Raw genomic sequence first — 10,172 nt, forward strand, 5'->3', positions numbered from 1 at the left:
AAGCAGTCACGCCAACATTCAAACACAGGATGGCTCCAGCAGCCACCTTTTATCCATCATGCCAATCTGTTCTCACAGTACACATGTGTAATTTAGAAACAAACAAAAATAATAACATATAAATAAGATACAGATACCAGGGCGACCTGTGAAACATTTTTTGCTGATAAGGTTTCATGATCAAATAATCAGACTATGGTGGCCGACTATGAGTCCTCCAGGCCAGGTCTAAATCTCTCTCTTAGTTTTGTTCCTTCTGCCCAGCAGCTAGCAGAATCTGGGTTCTAATAAATGCTCAACAAATATCTGCCACTCCCAGAAACATTTATTAAATGATAATCATTGCTAACGTTTATCAACATTGCCAATGTGCCAGAGACATCATACTTAATCTTCACAGAGGTCCTGTCTTGTGACACTGAGCAGCTAAGTTAACTTGCCAGAGTCTGGAACCTGAACCCAGACTGTGGGACTGCACAGCTCATTCTCCCCCACTGGTGAGCAGGTCCACAGGGAGCAGCTTATGAAGGTGGTGGGGGAGGGGTGGATTTTAAAACATCAGGAAGGAGGCAGAGGTGGATCATTCACTCCCTGCAGGTGGTTCCTTCTGCCAAGAGTGACCTTCTCTATCCTTACCTACCCTCCTGCCCCAGCTCAAACGCATCTTCTCCTGGAAGCCTACAGAGGGGTCTGCCCCGTTCCTGCCTCGTCTTCCCCACTGAACTTGGAACTCCTCGAGGGCAGGGTTGGGTCCTACTCAAGGGGCATCCACGGAGCTGGCTCAGCAAACTTACACTGGTCATCTGAGCCTGCGCCCGCCCTTCCTCCCAGGCCAGGGCACCCCCACCCCCTGGGTTTTTCTTCCGTGGACTCTGCTTCCTCTTCCTTCTTTTCTCCCTCCTCCTTCTTCTCCTTCTTTTCCACGTGTCTTCTCCCCCCATCCTCTCTTCTCTCCATCCCCACCTCCCACTCCTTCCAACGCCCCATCTGCCCGACCCCCACCACCCCGTGCCGCCCCCAACCCCGGGCCAGGCAGGTGCAATTCCTCAGGCGGCCTACAGAGGGCGATGTGCGCCGCCACTGGGCCGCGCCCGTCCGGCGCGCGCTTCCTGTGAGGTCAGGTGGGAGGAAACCGCCTGGAGCCGCCGGGAGTGGACGCCGCCGAGGCCGGGAGTCGCTCCTGCAGGTGAGCCGCCGCGCCGGGGAGGGAGCGCATCCCTCGCCGCAGCCCGGGCCAGGACTTGGAGCCGGTGTCGGGCTCCAGAGGCTGGGGCTGGCGGCCGGGGCAGCGTCTCTCCCGCCCCTGGCCCGGAATGTCAGGTGCGCCGCGGGCCCGGCGCGCGGGTGGCCCACCCGGCGGGGGCGCGATGACAAAGCACAAAGGGACTGCGCGCGACCACCATCCGCTCGGCGGGCGCCAGCGCCAGCGAGTTTCAGGAGGGGGACGCGCCTGTTCCGGGCTCCAGGCTACGGGCGAGACAACAGGGGCTCCTGACCTTTTTCGGCAAATATGTCACCAGTGCTATCTAGAATGTAGATGGACACTGAGGCTCATCTCCTGAGAACGAATGGCCTTTACCCAGACTCAAGGGGAGGCGTGGAGGGGCCCCGCAGTCCAGGGGTCCGCGGAGTGGAGCCTTTCGAGAGCCACCGCAGCAACCCCCTCCCATATTTTGGGAAGGCTGGGCCCTGCGCCCGTTAGCCAAGGTTGGACTGGTGTTCCCAGCGAAGTGAGGGACAGGTGAGGGGCGTGCCCTCTGCAGCAAAGGTGTGCTCTTGCGAGCCAGCCCAGGAGCGCATGGTGGCTAGTGTGGTCTGCCGCTACCAGGCAGTTGTTGTAAAGTAACCCCGAAGTGACCCCCATATCCCTGGGGAAGGCCCAGGTGGTGACATTGACTCCCTGGGGGAGCAACACACTCGACCCATTTTTTAGTGGAAGGGAAATGGAACCCCATTGGGGATACTGGTGCCCTGAACTCCCAGTTTAGTACCCAGAGAGGGCCCTAGAACCAGAGCTTCTGGCCTCATGTTCTTTCTCTGCCGCCCATAGGTGTGATCCCGGGCAGGCCACTTAAGTCTCCCTGTGCCTCCGCCTGGGCAATGGCCGCACTAGTACCCTCCTCGGGGGAGTGTTGTGAGGCTTGAGTGAGGTGAGCCTTGCAGGATGGGCCTTCCACAGGGCGTGGGCCACAGCAGGGGCTCTAGTCCCAGTTGTGCTGTTGGCAGTGTAGTGATTGACAATAAAACTTCCTTTGCCAAGGACCCTTTTGATAGTTTTCCTGGTGGACTCAATGTCTGAAATCTTTTTGCCTGGCAAACAACTTGCCTTTATTTCTCCCCTTTTTGTTAATCATACACAGCACCTGCTCAGTGTGGGTCACCTCTGTGAGCATCACTGACTGCAAGCCTCCCCCAATTTCTGGTAATTTTTTTCCTTCAAGCTTTTTGAGGTCAGGGGAAGAATCCTCCACAGATCTTCATGAGTCTGGTCCCAGATCACTAACAGTTAAAGGTTTTGTGGTGGGGAGAACTTCTGCGCCACTTGGCTTCCATTAGCCTGCCCACCCTGACCACACAATGCAGGTACAGCCCATCAGGGACCAACAGCGCCTGGGAGGATGGTGCGGATCTTGGCCAATGGGGAAATCGTGCAGGATGACGACCCCCGAGTGAGGACCACTACCCAGCCACCAAGAGGTAGCATTCCTCGACAGGTAGGTACTCATTTCCTGTGGAGTGGGACAGATGGCCTCCTGTGTACTGGCTACTCCTAGCTTCCAGAATTCTCTCTTGCTGGTCACTAACCTTTTCTAGCCTGAAGCTCTTTTTGCAGAGAGCTAGGTAAGCTTGGGGAAGATGCAGTGGCTTATTGTCTACCTCCCCAGATCTCCTTTCTCCAGGTAGCCTCCCCAGACTTCACACCCAAGAGCTCTCTCTCCTTTAACTTGGTTAGCAAACCTCACTGGAGATAGCGTCTTTCTTTTAAGAGTGGGTTGGATGACAGAGAAGCTAGAGAGGAAGTGGAGAAGATGAGCCCTGGGCACAGAATAATTATTTTAAAGGAGTGGCTGGGCGCGGTGGCTCACACCTGTAATCCCTAGAGGTGGGTGGATCATGAGGTCAGGAGTTCGAGACCAGCCTGATCAACATGGTGAAAACCCATCTCTACTAAAAATACAAAATTAGCCAGGTGTGGTGGTGCATGCCTGTAATCCCAGCTACTCAGGAGGCTGAGGCAGGAGAATCGCTTGAACCCGGGAGGTGGAGGTTGCAGTGAGCCGAGATTGTGCCATGGCACTCCAGCCTGGGTGACACGACAGAGCAAGACTCTGTCTCAAAAAAAAAAAAAGAAAGAAAGAAAGAAAGAAGTGATGATGAGTATTAAAAATCCCGGCCCTAGAGCCATGCTCTGTAGTCCAACCTGCCTCAACCACTTCCTCTCTCCTCTGTCCTGGGCCTGATGTGAGGAATATAGACTGGCATGTTCTGTGCTGTGAGAGCTTGTGACTTGGTTGTTGGGCTTGTGACTTGGTTGATGGGTGGCATGGGGGATTGCTGAGAAAGGAGGGTGTGACCCTGGGTGGCTGTAGGAAGGGCAGGACGCAGCCTAGAGAGGTTGATTCCTGGCTGGTGCCTCAACCCAAGGATTCATTCATCTCTCTCTGTCTTCACATTCCAGAGCTTCTTCAACAGGGGCCATGGTGCTCCCCCAGGGGGTCCTGGCCCCCGCCAGCAGCAGGCAGGTGCCAGGCTGGGTGCTGCTCAGTCCCCCTTCAATGACCTCAACCGGCAGCTGGTGAACATGGGCTTTCCGCAGTGGCATCTCGGCAACCATGCTGTGGAGCCGGTGACCTCCATCCTGCTCCTCTTCCTGCTCATGATGCTTGGTGTTCGTGGCCTCCTTCTGGTGGGCCTTGTCTACCTGGTGTCCCACCTGAGTCAGCGGTGACCTCTGGGGGCTGATGGGGGTGGGCCTGTGGAGAGGGACTTGCTGGGCCTTGGTGTGAGAGCAGGCGTATTTGGAGGGGATCTGGTGGTGCCTTGAAGGTGTGATCAGAGAGGGGACCACAGGTGTGTGTTTCCCCCTTGTGTTAAGCATGAGGCAGAGGGAGACGTTAGTCCAGCATTCCCAAAGTGTGGGTGGATCCACTGGTTCCCGAGATATTTTTAGGTGGTATGGGGCCTGCATTAAGTGGCACAAAATCAGAGCAAGAAAGTGATGCCCTTCCCAGTTCTCTCAATCCTTTTATGCCGAGAAGATCTCAGCTGGATGCCAACATGTTCCGGTGCCTGTGGAAGACATGCCGACGTCTCCTCTGTCTAGGGAGCAGGACTTGGGCTTAGGGCAGGTGGGAAAAATTCCAGACTTTTATAGCACTGTTTTTGTTTTAATGGTATATTTTTATTGGCTACTTATTGTTTAGGACAAGTGGTACTGGCATTCTATTTATTGTGACATTTTCAATAAATAGATTTAAGTAAAAATGAGTCCATATAAAGAAATGTATAAATAATCGTACAACTGCATGCAGATCCGGAAAACACGGTAAAGAGGGATTGGGTTCGGGAAACAGGCAGCAGCGAGCATTTGACCTCAGGGTGGTCTCTAAGATTTTCTCAGTAGGATCGCAGAACTAGGAGAGGTCTAGATGAGATCTGGCTTGGACCCCTTGCCTGATGTGTGGATAACTTCCAGCCTCACTCTGAGATGCCAGGCATGATGGTCAGCTTTGTGGGGAGGGTTCCTCTGGCCAGAATGGCTGGTGAGGCTGCAGGGTCGGGAGAGCCGGGGAGCAGGTCCGAGGTCTCCCTTGCTTAAGGAGACCTTGCTGATCAGAGGCTGCTCAGCCTCTTTCACCCTCCAGAGGCTCCTGTCACCCCTGGCTGCAGTGCATTCTCCTTAGAAATGGTGCATGTGGCATGAGGATGCCCTGCTTCTCTGGAGAGGAGGCCTTGCATTTTGACATGTGAGCCCTGGGTCTACGTGAAGGCCCTGCCTGGGGAGGCACTGGGTGGCTGAGGCTCTGGGCCACAGAGGGAGGAGGGTTATTTATGAGTTGGAGGGAGGCTGGGTGAGTCAAGGACTTGCCTGTCCTGGCACCAGGTTTCTCATCCTTTTCTTGGGATCCGCTGGGTTTGGTTGTTTGCAGGGAGGAAGGCATGTTTTGGAGTTGCTAGGTCTGGGGGAGGATGGGTGCGAGAAGGAGCTTGAGGCCACCCCTCCATCTGAGAGCCTGCCATGCTGTCTGGAACAGGAGCTTCTCACCTGGGGCCTGGACAAAGAGAAGACATCAGCCCTGCTAATGTCCCAGCTGATCCCCGTGGCATCTCCTTCTGTCCTGACACTTCAGCCCACCCACTTGCCTGGCTCCAAGCCCCTACAGCTCCAGCCCACCAGCCACAGGGAAGTTCCTGGCCATACTCCACTCTCCTAACTCCCTTCTCCCTCAGCTTCTCTTAGAGATGGGTTTTCCCTTTCATTTTCCCCTTGCAAAGCTGCAGGACTCTGAAAAAATAAATTATTAGTGGAAAACTCCAATATAGAAAATACCTTGAGGGGATATGAATCTGAGTCCTCAAATTCAGGACTGAGAACAATACCTTTTTCTAGAACTCAGTTTCCATTCCCAAAGTCGAAGCCCTTTGAGAATTAGGGTCCGTTAGAGACGGCAGGGGTGAGCAGGGCTTCTCTCTGCGCCTGACTAGAAAAAGTGGGAGGATTGGGGCCTGCCTGGCTTTAGGCAGGATGGCGGAGGTGGGCACGGGCCACAGCGGGCAGAGATAGCTTCTCCTGAGGCTTGCTTGGTGCTTAGCTGGCCTAAGAGGCAGGGCTGGGGGCTGGAAGTCAGTTGGTGGGGACCAAGAGGAGGTAAAGTCTTGCCCTGTTTGTTGACTGAGCTCCAGGCCCCATAGAGCTGCTGTGGTTGGATTGGACTCTTGGCCCTTCTTTGAGCTACCTGTCTTCTCTGCCTCACTTCCTAAGCCCAGTGTCTGAAAGGTGCTGGGGCAGCCTGTATGCAGACAGAGGCAGCTTAGTGTGGGGAGGCGCCCCCTAGGGTCGTGCAGCCTGCAGCTGGGAGTGGCCTGGGGCCGTGTGCTTCCGGCCTGCCTGAATGCCCTCAGCAGGCCTCTCACCGGCACCGACTGACTGAAGCCTCACAGGGGGTGGCTGCGCCCTGCACAGGCAGAGTCTAGGTCCTCTGGGAGGCCAGATCAGAGCTGAGGGGCCTGAGTGAGCCTCTGCCTCGGTCTACTCAGCATCCTAATGAGAAGCTCACTGAGGGGGTGGGCTCTTCCTTCTCTGCCCACCACCAACTCTGCCCGCTGTGTGACAGGACCCCCAGACTGAGCTGCCTGACTCGTTCCTATCCTGCCCAAGAGGGCAGATTTCCAGGGAGGTTTCTGCTGATCCTCGAAGCCCTGTGTCTCTGTGGCAGGCTGGATTTCCAGCCTGGCTGCCTGGGGAGAGCTGCTCCTACTCCCACCCATGTGAGCCACCAGCTCAGATCCCACTAGGCCTCCACTGCCTCTGCGGGGCCACCTGGTGAGTAGAACTGCTGGGGTCTGACTTGTGTGTTCTGCTCAATCTCTGGGGACCAGCCGGCCTCCTGGTGCCCTCCACAAATTCCAAGCCCTTAGCTCCCTAAGCCCCTCTCTCTCCACCCTCCAGCTAGTCCTGGAAGTGGGGACCAAACCATCATCTCCCTGAAGGAGACACCAAGCCTGAGATCAGGTGAAACAGTGACTCTGGTTTTGCCAGTTCCCCCTAGCAGCCGTCTCCCAGCTCCTGCCTCCCTGTGACAGGGCCTTTTAGCACCATAGGTGAGGGCCGGGGATGTTGGGCTCCCTCTCTGGGGCCTTTCTAGCTCTATGGGTCTGAGGGGGAAGTCCTGAGGCAGTGGTCAAGGCCTCTGTCCACTTGGATGCCTGAACCTGAGGACGGGAGGAAAGCCGCCCCTGTGCTCTGTGGCTCACTGGGTGGCACAGGTGGCCTGTTTGCAGGCCTGGCTCTGCTCTTTGTGGACAGTTCACTCAGCCTCTTGAGCCTTGGTTTCCTCATCCCTGTGAAGGGATGATGATCTGGGACCTGCCCGCCTCTCAGAGCCTTTCAGCGGATCACTGAAAGCATGGTGGGTAAGAGGTGGGCAGAGGGCCATGGAGAGGGGGACTGTGCCCGCCCCTGAGCTGCCTCTGCAGGTGCTGCACCATGGCCCACAGCTTCTGTACTGGCAGCTTTGGCTCCAGAGTGGCTGCCTTGTCCAAGGCACCTGGGAGCCCTGGCTGGGGCGGTGCTGGGCTTTTAAGAGCAGGGTTGCCCCTCCCGCAGCTGTTAGAGAAGAAACACAGCCACTTCGCTGTGCTCCTGGAAGCTGAGGGGCTTGTTGCTGGTGTTGAGTGTCAGGACTGGATGATGTTTGTTGAGAGTGTATGGAGTGCCTGGCCGTGTGCTAAGCACTTTATGTCATTTAATTGTCACTAGCACCTTATAAGTACTGTCACTGTCATCTTTATTTCACAGCAGAGGACATGGCAGAGGGTTTATAACTTGCTGTAGGACCCAGAGCGAGCTGGGTGGAGCTAGGATTCAGAGGCCCACAGCCCATGCTCTTGACCACTCCTCTCTTTTACCTCTGGCTGTACCCGCATCAGCATCACCTGGAAATCTGCAGATACAGATGCCCAGCTGTACTACCTGCTGAGACCCTCCTGCAGCCCCATGGGACCAGCTGTATGGGGGCAGAGGGCACAGAAGTTGGTGCGAGGGTGCTGGGTGCAGCTACCCAGCTGGGTGGCCTCAGTGGCTTCCCAGCCCTGGGTCACAGTCATGGAGATTTGGCTCTCTTCCCTGCATTCCCGAATGCATATTTTCATTGCAAAGTGACACATCCAGTGATCTCTCAAAGGGTTGAGTGGGGGCAGGGGAGGGAGGCAGCAGAGCTCTGCTGCCAAAACTAGATAGAGAGCCTGCAGCCTGCCCAGCCAGTAGGACAAGCAGGCCTACCCCGCCTGGTGCTGCCACCCAGTGCCCAAAAGAGCAGCAAGAGAAAGTTCAAGAAGCAGGTAGAGTGAGAGCTTCAAAGAATTACAAAGGGGATGTGTATGGAGGGGTGTGTGTGTGTGCCTCCGAGCCTCTGGTTTGAGGCTGGGGGCAGAGCTGAAACCAAATGGCTTTAGGGACTCAGAGCTTGGAAGGAGAAGGTTGGAGCTACTTGAGATGAAGCCGGAGGGCCACTGCCCCAAGTGCCCAGGCAGGTGGGGCACAGGGCTGGGAGCCAGGGCTGGTCTTCATTGGCCCAGCGGCCAGCTTCAGTCCCTCTGATGGGCAGGGGCCCTGCTGGGGGCTGAATGCCTGCTTCCCATTCCCGGCTTCAGCTCTGTTAACCAGAGACCTTGGCACAACCCAGCATCTCCCTAAACCTCCGTGTCCTCATCTGCACCTCCCACAGTGAGAGGATCAAGTACATTAATTCATGGGAAGCACTTAGCCGTTGCTGGCACAAGTTAGTGCTCAATGTTACTGTATTCACAGAGAAATGGTATTAGGACTCACTTAACATTTTTTTTAACAGCGGCTCCCATCTTACTTAATTTTTTAAAAGGAAGCTTCATATTACTGTTGTAAATGGAAAGCCAATACTACTTGCCGTTCACAGTAGGTATTCGTACAAATGAATCCAGGACAGAATGAATGATATTCCATTTTAGCTAGTCACTGCCATTGTCCAAGCCCTTAGCCTGATGCCTGCTTTCTTTGTTAAAAAAGTCAGTTTATGAAGATTGGGAGTGGAGTTGAGGCCTCACTGGCCCCTCACTGAGACATTCTGCTCGATGGATTCAGAGGACTGTAGAGAAATGAAGAGGAATGGCTTCCTCACCGTCCGATTCTGTGCTGTGTTTGTAAATTGCTTATAATCATCTTGTGCACCACCCCAAATCATTTCACTCCCTGGCAGGTAACAGTACCCTACAACTGTGGGAAACATGGTATGATCTTGAGCAAGCTATTTTAAAAGTCTTACTCTTTGTAAAGTAATGCATTCGTGTGGTTCAAAGATGATATAATGTACAAATGTATATAGAGAAAAGCCTTTCTCCCTTATCTGTCCCCATCCATCCATCCCTCCTCCACTCCACTATAACTACTGTCCTTAGTGTCTTCTAAATACTTCCAGAATTTAGTTATGCAAATATGAGCAAACATGAATATACTATTTTTTCTTTTTTTAATACAAATAATAGAAAAAATTTGACACGTTTTTCTCTGCCTTTAGCATTTTCCACTTAGCAGTATATCTTGGCACGTTTTATATGAGTACATGAAGAGCGTTTTCATCCTGCGGTATTTTGGTGTTTGAGTTGTCGACCCTGTCTTGGGCTCACCTGTACCATAGGGGATTGACTCAGTTGACCCTCAGGGCCTTGCAGCTCTGACCCTGAACCAACCCACGGGTTTTTCTCTGAAATGTGGAGATCTTGACAGAACTGTCTCCCTTCCTCCAGGGCCCGAGGGGGGATGTCACAACCTTATAGGGTTTCTCAGTCTCCTTTGCAGTTGGATAGGGTGCAATTTCTGCCCTCAGCTGGCTCCCCGAAAAGGCACAGTGGCCTCACCTGAACACCACCTCCTGGGTCACACTGCACCCTGAGACGAGCTGAGAGGGCCTTCCCACAACCTCCGACAGGCAGGGAGTGACCCCCACCTGGCCTCCTTCATTCTGGAAAAACAAACAGGCTGGGCTAGACTTCCACGAAGGCCCCTTTCAGCTCTGAGACTGACACCTACCATGGAGGGCCTTGCCCTTAGTAGATGCTTGATGGACTTTGCTGCTGCCTGGCCTGGCATTGCCAACGTCGCTGTCCAACACATTGCTGTCCCCACTTCCTCTAACACCCCATTTTCTTTCTTTTTTTACAAATTTAACTTTTCAGTTCAGGGGTACATGTGCAGGTTTATTGTATAGGTAAACTTGTGTCATGGGGCTTTGTTGTACAGATTATTTCATCACCCGGGTATTCAGCCTAGTACCCATTCGTTATTTTTCCTGATCCTCTCCCTCCTCTCATACTCCACCCTCTGAAAGGCCCCAATGTGTGTTTTTCCCTTTTATGTGTCCATGTAACACCCCATTTTCATGAACATCTGGATAAGGAGGTCAAGAAAAGCCTTGAGG

The 10,172-nt window shown here is 54.1% G+C and overlaps 1 protein-coding gene across 4 annotated transcripts; it reads left to right on the forward strand.

Annotated features, from left to right (window-relative positions):
• The first annotated feature begins 1,081 nt into the window (after nucleotides 1–1,081).
• On the forward strand, nucleotides 1,082–9,120 carry FAM241B (family with sequence similarity 241 member B). Of its 4 annotated transcripts, none has more exons than XR_009212796.1 (4): nucleotides 1,082–1,186; nucleotides 2,584–2,714; nucleotides 3,680–4,349; nucleotides 8,765–9,120. XR_009212796.1 is itself a non-coding variant. In XM_032138991.2 (3 exons), the coding sequence occupies exons 2-3, from the start codon at nucleotides 2,619–2,621 to the stop codon at nucleotides 3,947–3,949; spliced, it is 366 nt and encodes a 121-aa protein (XP_031994882.1). In that variant the 5' UTR covers nucleotides 1,082–1,186; nucleotides 2,584–2,618; the 3' UTR covers nucleotides 3,950–4,488. The 4 variants fall into 4 exon arrangements, 2 of the variants coding, with proteins under 2 accessions (XP_031994882.1, XP_058292295.1); XR_009212795.1 differs by lacking the exon at nucleotides 8,765–9,120 and adding an exon at nucleotides 5,256–5,465; XM_032138991.2 differs by lacking the exon at nucleotides 8,765–9,120 and having other exon boundaries at nucleotides 3,680–4,488.
• The last annotated feature ends 1,052 nt before the right edge of the window (nucleotides 9,121–10,172 follow it).

This window comes from Hylobates moloch, unplaced genomic scaffold, assembly GCF_009828535.3.
Source record: "Hylobates moloch isolate HMO894 unplaced genomic scaffold, HMol_V3 SCAFFOLD_3, whole genome shotgun sequence".
Classification (NCBI taxonomy): Eukaryota; Metazoa; Chordata; class Mammalia; order Primates; family Hylobatidae; genus Hylobates; species Hylobates moloch.